Source organism: Narcine bancroftii, chromosome 8, assembly GCF_036971445.1.
Source record: "Narcine bancroftii isolate sNarBan1 chromosome 8, sNarBan1.hap1, whole genome shotgun sequence".
Lineage (NCBI taxonomy): Eukaryota > Metazoa > Chordata > Chondrichthyes > Torpediniformes > Narcinidae > Narcine > Narcine bancroftii.
This window is the reverse complement of record NC_091476.1, coordinates 10478266-10501835: the sequence shown is the minus strand read 5'-3', so window position 1 is coordinate 10501835 and position 23570 is coordinate 10478266. Positions and strand designations below refer to the sequence as shown.

General features: G+C 40.8%; 1 protein-coding gene and 1 long non-coding RNA gene across 3 annotated transcripts in view; one reads left to right on the top strand and one right to left on the bottom strand.

Annotated features, from left to right (window-relative positions):
- LOC138740352 (uncharacterized) overlaps positions 1 to 23570 on the bottom strand; it is a 47626-nt gene that overhangs the window by 21725 nt on the left and 2331 nt on the right. The window lies entirely within an intron of this gene.
- On the top strand, positions 1834 to 22825 carry LOC138740351 (gap junction alpha-3 protein-like). Of its 2 annotated transcripts, none has more exons than XM_069892881.1 (2): positions 1834 to 2111; positions 19959 to 22825. In XM_069892881.1, the coding sequence occupies exon 2, from the start codon at positions 19976 to 19978 to the stop codon at positions 21029 to 21031; it is 1056 nt and encodes a 351-aa protein (XP_069748982.1). In that variant the 5' UTR covers positions 1834 to 2111; positions 19959 to 19975; the 3' UTR covers positions 21032 to 22825. The 2 variants fall into 2 exon arrangements, with proteins under 2 accessions (XP_069748982.1, XP_069748981.1); XM_069892880.1 differs by having other exon boundaries at positions 1834 to 2116.

Here is a 23570-nt window from a genome sequence, read left to right as displayed (position 1 = left end):
CAAAGAGCTATTCCCTATCAATGCTATTTTATTGTCGTAAGGTTTCTATAAACCATCCTTTAGCAGAGCATATGATCATCAATCTTAATAACCTCTGGTCCTCCTCAGCATGCTGAGAAAGTTGTGACTGAGAAAGACGTCCAACCATGGTCTTATTATCTGCTTTCATTTATTCAAGCTATGAAATGGACTTGTTTTCTATTTCAACACAGTTAATTTCAAAGCTGAGCTACCCTGTTGGTGAAGGATGGTGGTAGAATTCAAGAGATGTAGGCTTCACTTTAAAGGTACATTTAAGGTACATAATGGAGCAGAGAACAGCCCAAGGGAGGACTTGCAGATTACCCATATTTAGTATGGTATGTGATGCACAAATCAATTGATGAAGGAGTTGTTTTTAAAGCTGAAGGATATAACCATATAACTGGATAACCATTACAGGCCATCTCGGCCCCTCTAGTCCGTACCGATCGAAGTGATCTCCTCTAGTCCCACCTACCTGCAGGGTTAAAAATAACAGGGCATTTTAAAAGTGATCACCCTCACCTTAACCCATTGTCCTCTGGGCAAAAGATCGTGCGTTAACCCGATTTTGGACACAATATCTGGAACTGGCTGCCGGAGGAGGAGGAGGTGGTGGATTTAGATGTAAAGAGGCATTTAGACAAATACTTGAACAGACTACGGACTGAATGGGGGTCATTAGTATTCGTGTAGATAAGGGGGGGGGGGGGGGGAGATGAAGGACCCGTTTCTGAGCTGGATGATTTCAAATGGTCCAACAAAGTTAGAAGCATCGGATATGTTGCCCGAGGGAGAGATTCTTTCAACCCTACGAAGGGATCGGTCCCACGTCTGACAGGATGCCTGAGCCCCCACGTTCGGCCTGAGCCCGGGGTGATGTGTTTTATTCAGGGGCTGCAACTTGTGACTCAGAGGCCGGGAAAAGCAGCGCCGTCCTGTCCCGGGTCACATTCCATCCATCACAGCCGCTCTTGCCTGCAGTGAATAGGACACGGCGAATGAGTTTGAGAGGCTCTCTGTCCCTCCCCGTGTCGGCAATAAAGGAACCGTCTTCACGGTGTTGGAGTTTGGGGAACTGGCTGTCATTGGATGAGGTTACTGCCAGCTTCCACCAGTCCATCAACGGTGCCGTTTATCGCGGACACTTGGCGGAAATGCAGTGCATCTTGGCGTTGCGGTGTGAAGTGGTGGGGCTCCACGGTGGGACCGTGACGATGAGGAGTGGTGGGGATCCACGGTGGGACGGTGACGATGTGAAGTGGTGGGGCTCCACGGTGGGACCGTGACGATGGGGAGTGGTGGGGCTCCACGGTGGGACCGTGACGATGGGGAGTGGTGGAGCTCCACGGTGGGACCGTGACGATGTGAAGTGGTGGGGCTCCACGGTGGGACCGTGGCGATGTGAAGTGGTGGGGCTCCACGGTGGGACCGATGTCCGAAGGGGGCTCATCTAGTGAACCGTCCACATGCTGGGAGCTGTTGGGAGAGAACATTACTGCAGGCTCGGTCCTGTCGGCACCAGCTCAGTTGCAACAGGCATGAAAAGGACGGGGAAGCGAGCCTCAGTCGTAACCCTGGCAGCCAGGCAGACAACGAGCCCATCCGAATTCCAGGCTGGGATTGATAAAAACAAGTCCCACCCTGAAACCAGCACTGCCGTGATTATTTTTAGAATGGGTTCGGAGCTGCGGGAAGGTGCCATTGGCTGTCGGTCCCGTCACTCAGTTTTGGCCCAACTTCCCTGCCAAGAATTGCTTCAAATACGGAGTCAGCGGGCAAGGCGCTCAATCAATTAAGGGCAGGGATCAGATCCCGCGGCGCTTTGAACACGGCTTTCCTGCAGGTCGCGTTCATTTCAAGCATCATTTGTTTTCAAACTAAAAACTTTTTGCTGAAGTTCGCGAGTGGCGGGTGAGCCGGGTTCGAGAGATGATGGTCGAGCTGTCAGGGAGTCCGAGAGATCCGTAGACGCGGAAGGGAAGCGACCGGAGAGGTGGATGTGCTGGGAGCTGCTCTGGCGATGTCTCTCCTCCCAGTGAGAAAACTGGGCTCGGAAGGATCCTTTTGACAAGATTCCTGCAACATCCGTAAGGTGCATGACGGCAGAGCGTATTTTATAGTTTGGGGAGTTAGGGAAACATTTCAGGTTTAAAAAGTTTCAGAAGTCTGTAATGCAGCTTTTTGGAGGGATTCATATAGATCTTAGGATGACCGCGTGGGAATGAGGATTTTAACATTTAAATCACACATTCGGGAACCATTTCCCTCCCCAACCCAATTTATGAGACCACAACCTGGTGGTGACTGACTTGCCGCTCTCCGCCGTCTCGGGGTCTGGCGATCAATGTCTTACATCAAGTTCGCGCTCCCCTGATGCAGTCGAGCCACCATTCATCTCCTGAACCAGAGTCCTCCCCCCACTTTGTCCAAGCTGCCACTCTCTCCCCGCGCTGTTTCTCCACTGATGTCCATCTCCTCACTCTCCTGTTTGCACAAAAGCCCTCGAAAGGGAAAGACAGCAGCTCTCGCCGCGCTGGACTCATTCAGGGGCCTGGGATTAGTAAGACTGGGCGAAAAATGCAGATGTTTTCAAAAGGCTTTTGGTCTTTTGTAATCCGTGGACACAAGAGTAACCAACACAGCTACTTTCAAAGGCCCCATGTCTTTAGATGGTCAGGAGCCGGGTAAAAATTGCAAATAATCCTTGCTAAGAAACAAAATCTTCCCAGAGAGAATGAAGTGGGACAATATCTGCACTCATCCTCTTCTTTGCACTCATCCTCTGATACAAGCTTGTGTATGAATCTAAAATGCTCCCTCTCCGAGATCTTGTCAATGTCCAATGAGCTATGGTTATAGAGTCACACAGCACAGAAACAGGTCCTTCGGTCCATCAACCACCCATTCACCCATCTACACGAACCGAGTCAGAGAGATACACAGTGAGGAAATGCTCCCTCTTCTATATCTTGTCAATGTCCAATGAGCTATGGTTACAGAGTCACACAGCACAGAAACAGATCCTTTGGTCCATCAACCGCCCATTCACCCATCTACAGGAACCGAGTCATAGAGATACACAGTGAGGAAATGCTCCCTCTCCTATGTCTTGTCAATGTCCAATGAGCTATGGTTACAGAGTCACACAGCACAGAAACAGGTCCTTCGGTCCACCAACCGCCCATTCACCCATCTACACGAACCGAGTCATAGAGATACACAGTGAGGAAATGCACCCTCTCCTATGTCTTGTCAATGTCTAATGAGCTATGGTTACAGAGTCACACAGCACAGAAACAGGTCCTTCGGTCCACCAACCACCCATTCACCCATCTACAAGAGCCGAGTCATAGAGATACACAGTGAGGAAACAGGGGTTTGGGCACAGCATTTACCACACGCCTACACCCTGGGACAATTTGCTGTGGCCATTTAACATAACTGCCCATGGATTTGGAATGAGGGAGGAAAATGGAGGTGACTGGAGGAAATCAAGATGGTGAAAGGCAGAAAACTCGACAGACTCAATCCGAGATCAGGATCGAACCCACGTTTGTGAGGCAGTGGATCTGCCAGCTGTGACACTGCACTGACTTGGTGGGGAGGGGGGGGGTGCAACATCATCATGTATTTGGATGTTTTAAAGCCGAGACTCTTTCTGTCTCAGATCCCTCTGTATCTTTTCATCCAGCATCAGACCACAAACCACTTGAGGATTGTTTATAACTTTGTCTGAACAATCATTGATTTGGTAAAATTTTGATGTTAGTTCACAAGAATGACTCACGATAAAGGAAACATTACAGTAGGGGAAGAAAACATGACAAAAATAATGAACCAAATCCCACATCTGATGAGAGACAGAGATTAATTAATTCTGCGTCTGCATTGGAACATAAACTGGTAGCAATAGTTGGTGTGGAAATTGAGAAATCTTATTACTTCTTCCAAATCTGAAATGTATTCCCTTTAAAACAGTGGTTCTTAACCTTATTCTTTCCACTCTCATACCACTTTAAGTAATACTTATGTCATCATGCTCTGTGATTAGTAAGGGATTGCTTAAGGCGGTATGTCAGTTTGGGGGGGGGGGGAGAGAAGGTTGAGAACCACTGCTCTAGACCCAATTGTTACTGAAATATTTTGCTTGAGAAAAATTGTCAGTAGCCCATTTCCTTTGGAGTTAGGAAACCGTGCACATAACGAGCCAATTAGGTACGATTAAAACAGTGATTTTCATATGTTTTCTTTCCACTCACATCCCACCTTAAGCAATCCCTCACTAATCACAGAGCACTGATGGCATAGGGATTACTTAAAGTGGGATGTGAGTGGCTGAGAACCATTGGTTTAAAAGAAGCTTAAGTGAGCAATATTCAAGTGAAAAAATAATCAGTACAAATTTTTAAATTTGAATGACAAAATAGTTTATTTCAGAGATCCTGATACCAAGAACTACAAAAGATTGATACAAATATAGACACACTGGTTGCAGTGAAGTTCTTAACCAGTTAGCTTCTTTAGAATGAAGTATGAAGCAGTATGCTTCTCATTCAGAGATAGTTTGAGGCAGCTGTCAATAGTGTGAGCGCACAAGAGAACTGGATCAGGAAAGCATGTGTTGTGTTGTGTGATGTTGGCCTACAGGGGTGGAAAGAGCTGGGGAATGACCCGGATCATGAAGTGACAAAGACGACAAAATTCTTTCACTTAGGGTGGAAGAACCATGGAGATCAGCGAGGTTGGGAATGATGGATGAGTGAACAAAGATTGCACTGGGCAGCAACGTTTTAGAGGCAGAGGGAAGGGATCAGGAAAAGTAACTGGTCACATTTTTTTCATTGGCTGAGGTGAGGAAAAGGCTGATAATGTGATGGATAATGAGAACCTCTCAACACATGGCTGGAAATAGTTTGAGAGGCGCCACTGTCAAAGACTTTGATTTCCTCTGCGTTCAATTGCTAAAACTTAAAACTCATCATATCACAAAGATAATCTAGAAAGGTAAAACACCGGTTCAGATCTTTGAATCGCACAACTGAAATTATGAAAGTGGCCCCTCAACTGTCTACAGGATATAAATATAATTAGGTTGCGAGGTATTAATAAAATTGCTGGTAATTCTGGGTTGGCTCAGATCAGGCTGCATGGTATCATTACACATATGCTGCAACATATCATTATGGAAAGGAAAAAAAAACTATTACAAATCACCAGAATTCCTCTGCTTCCCCCATGATTCTTTTCATTACTTGTTCCAGACAGTGAAAGATTCCATGTTAATGAGGATAGACAGTTAAATACAGTTTGTTCTCACCAAGGCAAAGTTGTTGCTGACATATGCAGTGGGAGGTTCTGGCCTGAAATGTTAACTGTTCTTTTTCTCCCATTGATGCTGCACAACTTGCTGAGTTCCTCCAGACTCTAGCATCTGCAGTCTCTTGTGTGTCCCCTGGTGCTACTCTACCCACATTCGAGGAGACTAGTGTGGAGGGTAGATTCACCACATGCTTGGGTCTCAGTGTGACTTCGGAGAACAGTGTGCAACTGGATTTTACAGCTTGCAACGTGACCAACAAGATTTGTGGACAGTTGATCACAAGGTTATGGTCTCCATTTAAAATGGCAATCAAATGACGACAATAATAAAGAATGCTCACATGACAGAATGGGTGAAATTGTTCATGCAAAGAAATAAAAGGAGAAAAAAAAGATTACCTTTATATAGCAACTTTCACAACCCTAGGATGTCTAAAAGCACTTTCCTGCAAGGTAAGGATTAACAAAGTGCAATCATTTGAAAGTAAGAACCATCAAAACAAATTCATTACAAGACCATAACATATTAGATCAAAATCAGTCCATTCAGCCCCTTGAGTGTGTGCCACCATTCAAATAACAGCTGATTTATTTTTCCTTTCAACTGCTTTTCCTGCCTTCTCCCCATAGCATTTGATACCCTGACTAATCAAGAAATTATCAACCACTGCTTTAAATATACCCAAGGACTTGGCCTCCATCCACAACCGAGTGTAGTAACAAATTCAAATAGATTCAGATTCACCACCCTCTGCCTGAAAAAAATCTCTTAATCTTTGTTCTAAAGGGATGTCTTTTTTATTTCTAAGTCAGTGGCCTATACTTTCCCACTACTGGAAACATGTCCACTTTTTCTCAACCCAGCCCTTTCAATGTTTTGATCAGCTCTTCCCCATCCAGTGAGTGCAGACCCAGAGCCAGCAAATGCTCGTTATATGTTAACCCTCTCATCTTGGATTCCTTCCTGTTAACCTCCTCTGGTCTCTCTCCACTACCAGTACATCCTTCCTTCGATATGGAGCCCAAAACTGCTCACAATATTCCAAATGTGGTAAAGCCTCAGCATTACATCATTGCTTTAACATACTAATTGAAATGAATGCTTTATTCCATTTGCCTTCCTTTGGTTCTCACGTCTTTGTACAATACTCTTTCACTCTTGGGTCCTCCCTTATCTTCTTCCCACTTTTATCATTTTATATATGTAGAACTCCCCCCCCTCCCCCACACCTTTCCCCTTTGCCTAAATAAGAATAGACCCAAAACATTGACAAACCATTTATACCCAAGGTTGCAATCTGACCTGCAGAGTTCCTCCAGCAATTCTTTGTTTGTACTTAGTATGATTCTGCCATGGATCTTAAATTGACTGCTGTGTTTCATACATCTCAGAAGTAAGTACATTTGAAATATCTATTTGGGACATGCTGAAAAGGACATGAAATGCAAGTCTTTTTCAAGCATTTCCAAATAAATTCAATATTAGAAATAATAAATGCAAATAGATGTCTAAGTGGTCAACCTTTGGATACATAATTTAAAATTTAGTTTTAAGAATAGAATACCAGCACCTTCCAAGTACAAAATTTTTAAACAAAAATGTGTGTCGTTTTATATCTAACTATACCACAAAGCTATAAATATAATTACTTAAATTATCCCTCAACATGAATTAGGATCTGCATTTTCTTGCTCTGAAGTGAGCTTTCACATAAATATATCTGGGAATGAGATGCAAAAAGAATACCAGATCCTCGGCAGAATGTCAGAAAGAGAATAATCAAGGTTTGAGAGCAAATTTCAATGAATTATATGGAATAAGAATATAACTCGTGACCAGCAGGCATTTTTATGGCGAACAACCAAATCTGCAGATTTTCTGTTTACCTCAGAGAGTGCTGTGAAGGCATATAAATTGCCTAGGACTGATTTATTGAAAATAGTTTATAAAATAAGTAGATTAATACTGACAGGTTTTAGTCATCTGTGTGTTTCTCTGAAGGATTCTATTATACTTATTATAGGATAGGTACAATGGGGTTCTCAATGAGCTGTAGTTTACAGAGGAGTTGTAGGAAATTAGCCAGCAGATAACTGAAGGCAACTAAACATGATCGACTCATATTGATGGACCATTATAGGCAAAGATGGAAATAGTGATAAAGTGGCAGGAGGCCATCTTTAGGATGGAGCAGATTAAGTCATAGGATCATAAAGTTTTACAGCAGGGAGACAGGTCTTTTGTCCCAATTTGTTCACATTGACTATAAGGTGTCAACTTAAGTTTTCCCCATTTGCCTGTGTTCAACCCATACCTTTCTAAACCTTTCCTGTTCATTTGGTTGGCTTGGCTGAGGTGGGCCGATCCAATTACAATTACAATGCTGTACAATCCAATTACTCTATCCATGTACTTGTCCAAATGTCATTTATATTTGTGTGAAAAAGTCCCTTTTAAATCTTTCCCTTCTCACCTCATATCTAAGCCCTCTCGTTTTAGACCCCTATGCAGGGAAAAATCTTATGATTTTATAAACAATTTTAAGGTCCCCAGCTTCTTATAAACTGAAACCCACTATTTCCCAAAACATCCTCGTGAAACTTTTGGGCACCATTTCCAGCTTTATGTTACCTTTCTGAAAGGTGGCTGACCAGAACTACGCACAATACTTCCCAAGTGTGGTCTCACCAACATCTTGTACAGTTATAACATGGCGCCCCAACTCTTGTACTCAATGCCCTGATCCACAAAGGCAAGTGTGCCGGATGCCCTCCTCACCACCCTGTCGACTGGTGTCACCACTTTCAAGGGACTATGTACCTTTATCCCTAGGTCTCTCTGTTCTACAACACTCACCAGTTACTGTGAAGTCCTCCAATATTTAACTTACCAAAATTAAACAATTCATACTCGTCCAAGTTAAATTCCATCTGCCATTCTTTGGAAATTAAAATCAGGATTAAACTAAATCAAAGAAAATGAAGATGCAAATTTCAGTCTGACCAGGATGGGAATGGAATTGGTGGTAAGTGTTTGGAGTCTTCGACCCACCTGTAAACATCAGATTGTCTAACATCAGGACTGGATTTGCCAAGCAAATGAATGATATAGTTAATGCAGTGAGGGGCAGAGGCAAATTAGAGCTGGGACTCATTTGCCTATATTTACTATGAGAAGATGACCCACATATGTTGATGCTATTGCTAAGTGACAAATTATAAATGGGGAATGGGGGAATGCAAAGGGAGACACATCATACCTGTATGAGATAAGGAGAAACCACTACTGGAAATAATATGGCCTACAATCTGATGAATAAAAACCTGCTAGAACACAAAAGCAGACCCTCTAGGGAAGACAATGCAGGAGAGACATTAAAGGATAATGTCTAAGAAAGAGAATCATTCAAATTCAATGTCACATCCACCAGTGTGCAGTGGTAGAGTTTGTTTTGTGAGCAAACCAGTTCAAAATTTCATAAATAGTACAAGAAAGACACAGAAGTAGAAGAGCAGAGTTACAGAGAGAGATCAGTTGGTGCGGATCAAGAGCAGTGTATGTTTACTATTTTGAGGGCCATTCAAGGGCCTGATAATGGCAGAAAGAAGCTGCCCTTGAATCTGCTGAGTGTGAATCATTCAGTCCTTTGTTCATTCTCAGTAAGATCATGACTGACCTTGTACCCAGTTCTTTCACTAATCTATAAATATTTGAAAATGTATCAGTCTCAAGGCCAAAAGAATATAGGCCTCATCTGTTCAACATCATCTCACCTGATGTTCCTCCATCTCAGAGACCAGATCTCTGCATGGTATTCCAGACATGGTCTCACCAGGGCCCTAAGCATCTGAAGAAACATATCTCCATTATTCGCAATAAAACCCAACATGCCATTTGATTTCCTAAATGCTTATTGTTCTTGCAAGTGCACAGCCTCTCTCAAGACCAACAGTTTCAGTCATCTACCACTTAAAAGTGCTCTCTTTCTATTTCTTGTATCCAAAATGGATGATGTTATCTTTTGTCACCTGTATTTTATCTATCGTTTCCTTACTTTCCTATCCAGTAAAACTGTTGCCAAACACAAGCCTCCACTCCTGACCACAATCCCAATGCCCTTTCACTACCTCAGTGCAAAAAAATCTATTGATCTCAATCTTGAGCATAATTAACAGCTGAACATTTCTTACCAACGGAAGAGAGATTTCCAGAAACACACTGCTTAAAAAAATTCATCTCATCTGTCCTAAATGCTGACCTCTTTTCCCAGAATTGTGTCCCCACCCCCCCCCCCCCATTCTGTTATATTTACAAACAAGTGGTTGATACCTAATCCCTTTTGGAATTCTGTGTGATTCATACAAATTATCTATTTTCTAAATGTAATAAATTTAAACTTGTATCATTCAACTCTGGAACTTCTTCATTAGGCATCTCAGGAATCAATCAGGTGCTACACTAACTCGAAAATGTGTAACTTTTTATAGACGAAGTCTATGCACATTCATCCCTGTGAGAACTCAACAAATCTTTTATTTTAACCTACTTAACTAATAAGATGATAATTATATTTATATGTTGCTTTTTAACAGCTCCCTACAAATCAAAAATCACCCACACTTCCTTTCAATTCCCATCTCTGTGATCACAAATGGTGCCATTCCAGATGACCTCCATATTCTCCATCTACTGCCAACCCCCCCGATTCCTGATCTTTGTTGAGTATCATTCTGATAACGCCAAAACAATTATCTTCATTGCCCTTGGATGGCAAAATGAATATTCATCAAAACCGTCTACAATAGAAAAAGCAACAGATAAACTTCAAGGTCAGACTTTTTTGCATTATTGTTAAAAACCAAAGTATAAATATAGTTATTATCTTCACAGTTTAAAAGGTAGTAAGATTCATGAAGGAAGCCTACTGAATTAAATTGTTCTAGTGCCCATGGAAGTATGTCCAGCATAAATTAAAAACATGGAAGGACATATTTTTTGATTCTATTAGGGAAATGTTATAATCTGGAACTAGAACACTGTATAATTCCATTGATCAGGGTAGTCAGGTAAAAAAAAATACTACAATCCTGCTTCATAGCTGTTGTGTTCTGGTTTTGCAGCATTATTAAAAAAATAAAAGATACAAAACAGACATATCTGTCTTGAAAATTCATCAGACATCAGCAGTATACTTTTCAGTAAAGGTTCCCGAACACCCCAAGAAAGGGACATGTGGTGCACAACAGCAGGGTACAAATATTCTCTTTCTGTTTTCAAGCAAAACATAAGTAGACGACAGTAATGTGTATGATTCTGACTTGCCGGGTGATCTCTAAATGCTGATAAATTGCTAAGAAGAATCAAGCATTGAAAATAAAACCAATTCATTTAACAAAGGAATTAAGAGGAAGAGTGGATGACTTGGCCCTTCACTCCTTTGTCCTTGGCAACATTTTCTTGCACCATCCCTTTTTCCTGTAACTCTCAGAATGTTTGAATCCACTGATCTCTGTTTTGATGTCTAGGCTCCTGCACAGATGATGCCTTGCACCTGGTATCTTGCTCAGGCAGTCATTGTTCAGCAGTGAACCTGAGCAGGGTGACATGCTCTTGAGAGGGCATTATGGCCATGTTTGGTGCTAGGTGTTGTCCCAATTAATGTCCATATTTTTCCACATTGAAGCAGGAGCTAAGACACTGATCAGATATTTTTTTCATTTCTTAGTCCAAGAATGTTATTGAGGTCAATTACATTGTCAGAAAACTGTATCATGATCTGTATCCTTATCCACTAAACCTTAAGGGGAGCAACATCTGGTTGTTAAAGGACCGATGCCATCAATTGTCATATTGCCTGCAAAACATTTTCTCATATTTAAATACAAGAGGATTCAACACTGCATTAGACGGCAACCTGAAGCTTTCCCTCTCAGATTTGTTACCATTTATTTTTATCCTAGCTTGAGTGGGAATAATAGTTCAACTACAAAAAAACCTGAGTTGAGCAACAATAGATTGGACATCTGCTGCGTGATGCATTTGGCAGTGCTTTGCAGAATGGCTGTATGCCTTTTCGTAGCAGAATATTTTATTGCTATTATATAGTATTCCAGGATGTAACATCTGAAAGGATCCTCAAAAGCAAAACTAATGATGATCAAGGAACACATTTATATTAGTCTGTGGTTATTAAAAATTTTTGTTTCCCACCGTTTAATGAATGTTAGGAATAGTGTGACAAATTTAGGATAAAATAAACCATAGTTGAGTATTCCCAAGAACTATTACCCACAGAAACGCTCGAAACGGCACAAGCTACCGTGAAGGGAGTTAATGAATGACACAAGGGGACTGTTTATTACCATCCCATAGCCAGAAAGTTATGAAAAGAATTGAATATCTTACAGAAGATGTGTGTGAAGAAAGCTCTGTAATTGTGCATTCACCATACACCATCCTTTATCCACTTCACTATCACACAGTCAATCTGCAGTATTGCTCAGGTCCCATTCCCAATCCCAGATATTTTTCACCCTTTTATTTTGTCAGGATTATTCTCCCTTCAGATATCCCTTTCCACTTCCTATTTATAGCTGTTGGAGGATAATTGCTCTTTTGGCTTTGAAGGAGGTTAACCGTGGATTTTAGCTATAATCTTGTACTGGATATTATCCAATTAGAAGTGTGCTTCTAAAGTGTGAAGTGAGATTAATAAATATGAATGTAATTCATATTAAGTACTCTGAAATTAATCAATGTTGAATAATTGATTTCTTTTGGAAATCTCTTATTTACATTTATTTCAAAAAATGCCACAAAAAAATTAACTGAAAGTTTTAAGATCAAAAAATGAAAATGGGCACCTGTGTGTTGTTCATGAAGCCTACAATCACAAAAAATCTCTTTTTTTTCATTTATTAACATTATATTTTGTCATTGCCAAGAGATTGGATCGAGTATATGAGAGGATTTAGAAGATATAATTCCAAGTAAACGATTACCATTGCCTCATTTACGTAGAAACACTTTCATTTCACTTCCCCGTTAATTGTAAAATCTCCTGCCTTCTATTCCATAATAAGCCAGTAATCAGTCCATGTCTCCTTCAAAATTTTCAACTGAATCAGTGTTCATTCCACTACTGGGCCTAAAGGAGAGTCCAATTCCTTTTACAACTCCTCACCAAATGAAGCAGTCCACTCCTGCATGCAACACAACCATGACCATTTTAAAATTTGGGCTAAATGCCAATTGTTATCTCCAATAAGACATGATCTAAGAGCCTATTCTTGATTTCTTCACCATTAATCTACAAGTACAAGTTTTTGTTTACACATGCACTAGAATTCAGTGAGCAGACCAGTCGACATTTCATGCATAGCTCAAGAACTAAGATGCAGTGCAGAGGTCCAAAGTTAATGAGAGTGTCCTGTTGGTTTAGAGCCAAGATGAATACATCATTCAGGAGTCTGTAACAATGGGAAAGAAAATGTTTTTGAATCTGGTGGTGCATGATCTCACACTTGTGAGTCTTCTTCCTGATGGGAGGGGGAATGAAGAGATAGTGGCTGGGTTATGATAAGTTTTTTTAATATGTTGGCTGCTTTACCAGGTTACCAGGACGTATAGATGGAGTTGATAAAGAGTGTGTAGGATTTTAGCTGCATTCACAACTCTCTGGAGTTTCTTGCAGTCCTGGGCAGAGCTATTCCTGTATCACACTGTGATGTGATCCATAGAAGACATGAAGGGATGCTGGTGACCTGCCAAATTTCCTCAGGCTTCTGAGGAAGTAGAGGCGATGGCATGCTTTCCTGACCATGGGTGGACCAGGACAAGTCACTGGAGATGTTTAAACCGGAACTTAAAGCTGCCTGCTATCTCCACCTCAGCACCATTGATGTGAACCAGAGAGACAGTTCTCCCCTCTTCCTGGTCAATAACCAGTTCCTTGGTCTTGCCAATATTAAGGGAGAGGTTGTTGTCATGGTAAGTCACAAGTCCCCCATCTTTCTTCTATATTCCATCTTTAAAACCCTACCTATGATGATGTGGTCATCCACAGAGTCATGGGTTCACAATGCTCTGAGGATCATATTTAACCTGCAACCCAACTGGACCAATTATGTTGGGACAAGAGCAGGTCAGAGGTTGGAAATACTGCAGCAAGTGACTCAGTTCCTGACACCCCATATCCTTTCTGCCACCTATAGAGTGCTAATTGGAAGAATGATCTCCACTTGGCTGGCTGAGTACAGGAAGATCAACAACATGCAGGAGAGAGCAACCCACAATGTTGGCATCCCATCCACAACTTGAGTTCTTCTCTCCACCATCTAAAATTGCTACAAAATTTAAGTGTTTATGTACCTGGCTGTTTTAATAATGCATCTGGTCATTTTCCTTGCACTGCAGTGTGCTACAGGCGGGGGTACTACAGCTTATTGAGAAACTGCAGTGACTATATGGCCATTGTTCAGTCCCTACATCTGAGTAGAACATGCCCTCCTGATCAGATTTATCCCACTGTACTCAACTTCATCTTCCTCACTTACACTTGTGAATCAGATACAATTCAACCATCTGTCTATGCAGCACCAGAGGTGTGTGCTGGTAAATCCTAAAGTGAAGTGACCTTCTCCACTAAGGAACTGCTGTTATCTTCCTGGGTTCATTCTGCATGTTAACAAAGAATCAGATCCAAAAATCACTTTTCTTTATCTAATGTCCAATAATAATCCAGGAGACGGTGACAAAACTCTTGTTACTGAATTTTGCAGTTCTTTTGAGAAACACATTCCAGGTGTCAGAGGTCAGTTCCTCCCTGCTATCAGCAATAAGTATGATTTCCCTGATCACTTTTGCGACTTTAGCCAGATAGTCAAAGGCATAGCAGTGAATTGGGGATAATGTCGCGTGTCAGAATAATTGATCTGCAGGCAAATTCAAAACTTGTCTTGAAGTGGAATGTTACCATTGTTATTGCTTTCCCTAATTGTTTGAGAAATCTAGAAACGTTGCTCTAATGGAACTTAGAGGCAGATTTTTACAGTCAGTGCTTCAGACAGACTTGCAGACGCCAGCCAGTTTACCTCCCTTTGCTTGCATTCAGCCAATGTCCCTCTAAACCATTCCTATCCATGTACCTGTCTAAATACTGTAATTTTACTCACTTCTACCACTCCTTCTGACAGCTTATTTTGTATTCACATCACCCTTTGGGTGGAAAAGGTTGCCCTTCAGATCCCTTTTAAATCTTTTCCCTCTCACCTTAAATCTGTGCCTTCCAGTTTCATAATCCCCTTTCTTGGGAAAAAGAGACTATTCACCTTATCTATGTCATCATGACTTTATATACTTCTACAAAGCCACCTATGCTTGAGGAAGAGGAACCCACTGTCTAATATCTCATTATAACTCAAAGTCCCCAGTTCTTGTAATGTAGCGTAAATATACAACCCTTGCTCAGTGGTCTGGTCCCAATGGCTTGGGATTCCTTCCCTAATCATTTATCCACCAGCATCAACTTTATACGAATATCCACTCGAATTAATCTTATGGCTAATAGGGAAACAAACCACATTAGTGTCAGATTGGAACTTCTGAGAGTTGAGTGTTATTTTGTCAGAACTTTTACCTCATCATATCCCCCTTAAAGCCCAAAAGATAAAAATATTAACAATAAGAGATTTGTTTACTTATGAAAGAGGAATACTGTTTGTGTGGTGGTTAAAAGTAAAAAAAGATCTGAATGCTCAAAGTGGAACATTGTCACTTAGTTATGATGGTTCATGTGATTCCAAGCTCATAAATTCCTCTTTGTTGCAATTTTTGATGACACATGCAAACAGTTATGTGTTCATTGACTTGGTAGTATCTACTCATTTGTCTAAATGTTCTTGCACACTTATTTAAACAGTAATCTGCATGAACTGTAGTTCCTATTTAGTAGAAGAGTTTATTTTACAAGTATGTATTTGCTGAACCCAGTGGTATCCTTTGCAATGGTATCAGGCAGCATCTGCTGGAGGAGAAAGACAATATTTCAAGTTGAGCACCCATGGTCGAATGATTTGACAACAAATCATATGAACAAAGTCCAATCTCAGTTCTTTTGACTTATATGAAAGGACTTGAATGAGCACCTCAACCACCCAGCAGACAGCATCTTACAGCTACTCTGTCAAGGAAAGAGATGCAGCCAGATCCACCAGGCTGTGGAACACTTTCTTCCCAATGGGCAGTAGGAATGCTGAATGACTGCTCAAACAATTGCACTTCCCTGTGATTCTACTACTTATTAATAATATTTATTTTTAATATATGTATTTTGATTCTGGGTTATTGTATAATTTGTCTATGCGCATTTGCACCACAGACCAGAGAGCACTGCTATCATCCAGTTGTACCAGAACAACTCAACGCAAGTAAACTTGAACATGTTTGGAATGTTTCCAGGATTCTGAAAATGCCCTTGTGATGACAGATCCTCAATGTGAAAGGTCAACTCTTTTCTTTCCACAGATGTTATCTGATCTGCAGAGTGTTTTCCAAAGTTTTCTGCCTTTTCAGATTTTCTTTGTTTTCATTTTTTGGGAAGGAATTTCATTTCTAAACTCAGTTCACCAGCAACAAGTCCTTTAGAATTGTATGATGTGGTGGGCCAAATGCGAAGACTGGTGGTTTTGAGAGTACTGAGCATTATCCAGTTACCTCTGATCAAAACCTCTGTGTAAGGGTTTTTTCAGTCATGACTGTGATGTCGGTTTCAGCCTTCCAACTTCATTTGCTCATTCTAGGCAAGTTTGTTTGGTATTTGAGAACTAACTCATTGGCAAATATCTACCAAAAAGAAGTGTAATAAAAACCATGTACGAAGTGTCAAGTTTTTGTATTTGTTTAGTAACTCTCTGCTAATAATCACTGCATTCAAAGCCAAAACCTCCATGTAGTCAACAATGGAATTTTCCATGCATGTCCAAGCGAATTGCTTTCCCAGCCACCTGAATTAAAAATAATGTACTTTATAAAAATAAGGTTCATTTAAATATAATTCTAATGAGGCTGATATGGACCATCTCTTAGCTACCCAGTCCAAGTGGGTTGCTGGTACTCCAGCCCTGTGTTTCCCACTCAGGAGTTGGGACTTGCTGTTGTCAAGGTTGGAAATGTTTAACGATTGACCAGCATTTACAAATTGATATGTACAGTTGAGCTGTGTATTGATTTGTTGGCTATAGCATTGTAAAAGTGGTCATTTCCACATACTGCCCCGAGATTGATTTGTGGGTAAGTCAGAAGATCCAAGAACTGAATCCTCAGTGGTGGTTTTCACTTAGATGCATCTCCTCCATTGAACTCCGTGTGGAAGTGTATGGGAAAGCTTGTTGAAACATACAAATGCCTCAAGTCATCAGTAAATTCAGGACTTGCAAGCACATAATTCATTCAGAACTGTTCATATTTATCAGCAAAATTCATGCAGTACCATTACAGTAGAGTTTCTGATTGAACCATTTCAGTCTATTGTTGCAAACCTGACATCATTTGGACGGCAAAATTCATTGTCTAATAGATGTGATAAGACCAGTTGGGTCTTTAACCAACAACTTAGTCATTTACCACAACTGATACAAGCCTTTTAATTACAGTTTAGTAACTGAATTTTCCCTGTTGTAACATGAACATGCATCTCTGGATCACTTGTCCAGGATTCTTGATTACTAATCCAGCATCTTAATTATCATGTTCCCATTTCTTAATGGTAATTTGAAGAAGTGAGATCAATCAACTAACCACAAGAGGGATTGATAATTGGGGGTTTTTCCTGGCCACAGTGCTTACTAAATAAGACCGAGTCAGAAAGCTATGTATACTTTTAATTCTATTACATTTGGAAGAGTATTCCATTTTGTAACACCTTATTGTGGTTTCCTTATTAGTCAAGTTTGTTGTCATCTGATTGCACAAGTACATTCTGATGAAACAGTCTTCTCTGATCCTCGGTGCAAAATATGCAGACACACATATAGTCAATACATATGCAGGACAAGTATTCATAGATATGAATAAATAAATGTTGTTTTGTAATGGTTAGCATGAGCAGTTCCTTTGGTCATTCAGCAATCTCACTTTCTGTGGGGAGAATCTCTTTCTCAGCCCAGTGATACTGGCTCTGATACCTCTGTAGATGCTGTGTACGATATGGGAGGGGTCCTTAACGATTTTGTGTGCCCTCTTCAGACAATGATCCCAATAGATCATGTCAATGGATGGGTAGGGAGACTCCAGTGACCCTCGCAGCCACTCTTGTGGTCCTGTGTGGATTGACCTCTAAACCCTTTCTCTGCAGCAAATGTTCTGCAATGTGATGCAGCTGGCCAGGACCTCAATTGACCTCCTGTAGAAGTTAAGTAGACTCCAAGGAACGTGGTGCTATCTACTCTCTCCACTACAGAGTTGTTGATGTGTAGTCCATGATTACCTCCTTCATCTTGTCCACGTTGAGCCTCAGGTTGTTACTCTCGCACCCACATAATGAGATTTTCCACCTCTTCGCTGTAGTGCGACTCATTGTTGACTCATCATTAAGAGCTCTTTGTGCTTAATTAATGATCCATTGTCAGGACACACACTAGAACAATGCAGAGGAATGACATCTTGTAATTTACCTGCTTTCCTATAAAGGATAAGTAGGATATCCTCATATCCTGTGAACCAATATTCCATATCACAGTTATGTATGTGCAAAAAGAGCCTCATTGATGCCTCTTGGAAGAACATTGATCCTGATATCAAGGACTTTCAGATGCTCATGTAATGAGATCCAGGTAATAAGTGTTTTACATAAAAGGGATTTCTTAATTACTAGTGAATTATAACATAAATGCAAAATCTTGACCACCTCATAGCTGGGAACAATAATGAGATACCTACTGCTCTTGTTTATCCATTTGTCAGCTTTAATTTGTCAGCCAAAAATGTGAAAGGAACCAAACATTGATAGAATAGGTCATAAATGACATTTTTAAGCTTATTTACCTGACCACTGTGACTCTGTTTCTAATCATTTAAGATTAATTTTCCCGATTGTCAGCAAAATGAATTTTGCTTTCATCTGGTTTAGGGATGGTCTGTTATCTCTCCACACCTGGGGCTAGATCCTAGGATTTGGTGCCACCATGTTCCATGGGTGTATAACCAAACATAATATCGACTTTAAGCTTCTAAATTCTGTGAGACCTTTTGTATTTAGCATAAAATACTATCAAGCTGAAATTAATCTGTAAGGAATTTCAGCTGTGATTGCATTTGGAGCTTTCAGTTGTCTCATTGTAACCCTGAGCACTTCATATTTTTCCTGTCAGGTTATAACATTAAAAAGTACATTTTAGAAGTAACTTAGTACCTTTCCATCTTCTGGCCATTTTCTGTCATGAATCAGCATGACAGAAACAATGTTCAGAAAAAGCTTCATTGTTGCCTTGCATTTTAACTGTGCTTTTTAAAAATTAAAGTGTATGTATGTTTTGTTTGGTTTATTATTAATGGTGTATTCACACTTGTTAACCCTGTGAATTGAATACATCCAACCATTTCACTCGAAGTGGAACATAGACTGGAGTTAAGCTGATTACAGCGTGATTCTCACAGACATGTATTCCATTTTGTTTGAGACATTTAGGGCATCTTTGTCTTGCCCCAGGGTAGGAATGGACAGAGTGCACCTTGTATTTCATTTCTGACCTTTCACATGATGGCAATACAAAAGCTAGCAACTTGCTTTTAAATCGGTGCCTGTAATTTTTATTCGCTGATTGTTATTTGAATTTCACGAAGCTGGCGCTTTGGAAGAATACTTTCCCTGCTCTCCTGCCCCACTAAAATCAGGTCAGCAAAGATTTGTTGACATAGCAATTTGAGCCAATACAGTCATCGAGTTAAACCTCAGCACAGGTAAGCTCAAAAGAAAATCAAACCACTTGGGCACTGCAGTCCTCCTCTCCTCAACCATCCTTCAAATGTTTTATTTTCAGGGCATTGGCAAATTTAAAAAAGATAGGTTCAATCCCAACTCAATCTTCCCAATCAGGTTTTATAATTCACTGGTGATACAGAAGATGCTGCTTTTCATTAAAAAAATCTTTCAAACACCTTTACTCTTAAAACCATTTTAATAAAAATTTGCTTTCAAGTTTTCTTTAACTTTTATTGTTTGATACTTGCTCATTGTTTTCATTTGTAAAATTGGTACCTGAATTATGCTGTTTCTTGCTTGGATTTGAGGGTTTTTACAGCAATAACTGCGCTAAAATTGAAGTGACGTTAAACAAATGCACGCATCAGGTCATGCAGCATTTGTGGAGAGAAACAGAATAAACATTTTAAGTAGATTAGCTTTCAACGTAGCCACTAAAACACCTCCAGTTTTATTTTGTGTGTTCTTCAGAAGGTTTAATTTATCTCTCGAGCTGCAGGAAATGGAGATTGCTGATGGCCGTGGTTGGAGAGAGGTTAATGTGTGACTCATCCAATCTATAAAACTTCAACAAAAATTGAGATGGAATGCTAATCATACTGACTTTTGTTTCCCCCCCACCCCCCCCCCCATTAGTTTAAAAGCAGGAAAGAATGGGTGACTGGAGTTTGTTGGGCAATTTACTGGAAAGTGCGCAGGAGCACTCGACGGTGGTAGGGAAGGTATGGCTGACATCTCTCTTCATCTTCCGTATCCTGGTGCTGGGGACTGCCACCGAGAAAGTCTGGGGGGATGAGCAATCCTTCTTCACCTGCGACACAAAGCAACCTGGTTGCCAGAATGTCTGCTACGACAGGATCTTCCCCATCTCCCACATGCGTTTCTGGGTGTTGCAGATCGTCTTTGTGTCCACCCCCACACTGGTCTACCTGGGTCATGTCTACCATCTGGTACGAATGGAAGAGAAGCAGAAGCAGAAGGAGAAAGAGAAGATGAGTAGATACCCCCCTGGGGAGAAGGAAGCATTAATGCAAAATGCCAGGAACATCAAATGCCCTACACTTGATGACCAGGGTAAAACTAGACTGCAAGGAGCAATTCTACGCACTTACTTGTTTAATATAATATTTAAAACCCTCTTTGAAGTTGGCTTCATTTGGGCCCAGTATTATCTCTATGGCTTTGAGCTGAAGCCTCTCTACAAATGCAGTTATCTGCCTTGCCCGAATACTGTGGACTGTTACATCTCCCGTCCAACTGAAAAGACTATTTTTATTATATTCATGCTGTCCATGGCTTGTCTGTCGCTGCTTTTGAACCTTATTGAAGTATGTCATCTCGCACTCAAGAAGTACAGAAGGAGCAAGCACAATCGTGCCACAAAGGCTGCTTGTACTCAGAATGGCCTCGTGGAGAGTGAGAGAACAGGACCCTGCGCCCCCAACTACCAATACTTTGCCAACCACAGTGGCCCACAACTTTACAATGTCCCCCCTCTAACCGAACCTGATCCAGTCCGTCGCAACTACAACGGTAATGTTTCTACCAAGCAAAACAGAGAAAATTTTTCCATAACAGATGACAAGCCGGGGAATCAGGAGGAACAAAGTCCGCTTCCCAACAAACACACCTCAGTGGCTGATCAGAGAAGGAACAGTGAAAGAAGCAAACTCAGTGGCCGGAGCAAATCAGACGATCTGGCAATTTAAGTCTCTGATTGAGCAGAATACTAAAGAAAACATACAACTTGAACTAAATAATTCAATCTATCCTCCATTGAGATACTGTCAACAAGACGACACACTTGCTTTCATTTCAGATGATGGCTTAATTCATATTTGATTTTTATTTGATGCTAATCTCATTTCCTGTGTTAAAACACTTCTCGAACAGAATTGTTAGGCCAACAATCTGTTTCCCAGCCCATTATCCCACACCATCCCATCGAATTCAGTCCATCTACTTCCCTCTCAAATCCATTCCACCTCCCTTTTCTTGACCTCCCTGCACCATTCCTTTGTCATCCTCTGATTGACTGCCAGGAGGCCTGCTCCCCAATCATCCAGGAAAGGTTCCAAATAATTGTCTGCGAGTAACCAGGGCCACTCCCTGAGACAATCACCGTCTATCCTCCAGGATTTCTTCAGCTGGGTCCCAAAACCTTCCTCACATCCAGGGCTGTTCCAGTATTTTTACATGTCTTTATCGAGCATTCAACTCTGCTAGCTGAAACAGATTTACTCAGATTCCATGACAAATTTGGAAGTCCTCAGATATGTTTTTGCTGCATAATAACATATAAACCATGATACCAATGATTCAAATATTCCACAAATCTAATCCTGGTGAATACTCAGCATGCAAGGCTGTGTCATCCCACCAGTATCTTGTCAAACTTCTTCACTGCAATACCTCATCTCTCCTTCATTAACTTCCTTGCAGCAGTAGGGTTAATCTTTATATTGAGCTTTATATTAATTATCTGGAAGATTATGGTCCTCTACAATCAAGACTCACAATATGGCAATGGTCAATGTGGATCACTTTCAAAATCTTGTAAACTACCTCTCAACGATGACATTGAAAACGCTCTCCTGTGTGTCAACGTAACTTTTGGCCAGATAAGAAATTGTGTGCAAATATAGCAAATGTTGCAATAAGATCATAGTCTATGACAAGCATCAATCCTGGCCTCCTTATACTTTAGAGACATGGACATCATGCAGTAGACATCTCAAAGCACTTTAGTGAAGAAATATCACCAATGCTGCCTTCAAAAAATTCTCCAAAACCACTGTTACATCAGAATCCACTCTCAGGCCGACTTCTTCAGCAGAGGCCTTAATCCACTCAACCAGCTCCAATAGCCAGGTCGCATCACCTGCAGACCAACACCTCCTGATGCAAGAATGCTAACATGTCAAGAGATCTCAGGAAGACAGGGAAGACTTTTCAAAGCCTTCTTATAAAATGCAATGTTTTCACTGGTTCCTGATTTCTGAAAAGACCCACTGAATCTCAGTAATGGGGAATGTAGAGATAATGCAAAACCTGCAGAAAGAAAAGTCAGTAAAATGTGTACTTCCAGTACTTTCTGTGGTTCCCTCAACAAAGCCCAGAGGCCTGGAAAAGGAAGCAAGACATCCTCAACAATGAGGGACTGCCTCAGAAGATATTACAAACACTACAGAGTCTCTGACTTAGGAAACAAAATGCTTCTCTTTTACAGTAGTGCATTTTCAAAAGTTTAAAAACCATGTGTTCTTATCATTGTAATGTGTAGAGATCTAGCCTTCTCATATTTTTAAACTGTTAAAAGACTTGAGCCTATGCTATAGATAAATTTACAATCCCACAAATCCTCGAAAAATTTGTCGGGTTATTGTCTTTACGAAAGTGTGTTCAGGAAACCAACCATTCCCTGTTGACACTGACTTTGTCTCCTTGTATTATCACTCTTGTCATTCACTAGAATTAAGCCACAATAAAACTGTGCCAAATTATAGCATTGTTTCCTTTCACATACTATCTCCTGATGGAAATTATTTTGTACAAGCCATTCTTATGACAATAGTCCTTCTGATGCTTGATAAAAATGCTCAAGGACAAATTGCCTTATAAGCAATCTCCTTCTGTTGGCTAAGTCCAAGCAACCCAACACTGGACATTCTTGACCTCATTAATCATGAAAAGCTAAAAACAGGTCCAATCATATATCATCTTTGCATTTTCCCATAGATTTTCTATTGGTATTGGATCTGGAAGCTACGGTTGTTAGAATGGTTTTCTGGCATGGGGGTGGAGGGCTTTCTGAACAGAGCATTTTCCTTAACAAACTTGGCTCAAAAAGAGAAATAAAACAGAAATGTTGGAGGAACAACCAATCTTGCAGAATCCTTAGGAGGTAAAGATATATTACCAATGGTTGGGTCATGAGCCCATCCTCAAGATGTGAATGAAAAAAAACTCAGGCGCTTGAATTAAAGGGAAGGGGAAGAATGGGAGAGGGAGGAGTACAGACCAACAGACAAAAGGTGTTAATTGGATTTGATAAGAGGAAACATGAAAATTGAGTTTTGGCTCTGTGAAAGGAGAGAGGATAAAGGGAAGAGAGCGTTAGAGTACAGGAGATGGGGAAGAAGAAAGGGGTAGGGGTTTCAACAGAAACTGGAGATTGATGTTATTGCCATCTGGTTGTAGGGTGCCCAGTTGGAAGATGAGGTGTTGTTCCTCCATTTTGCAGGTGGT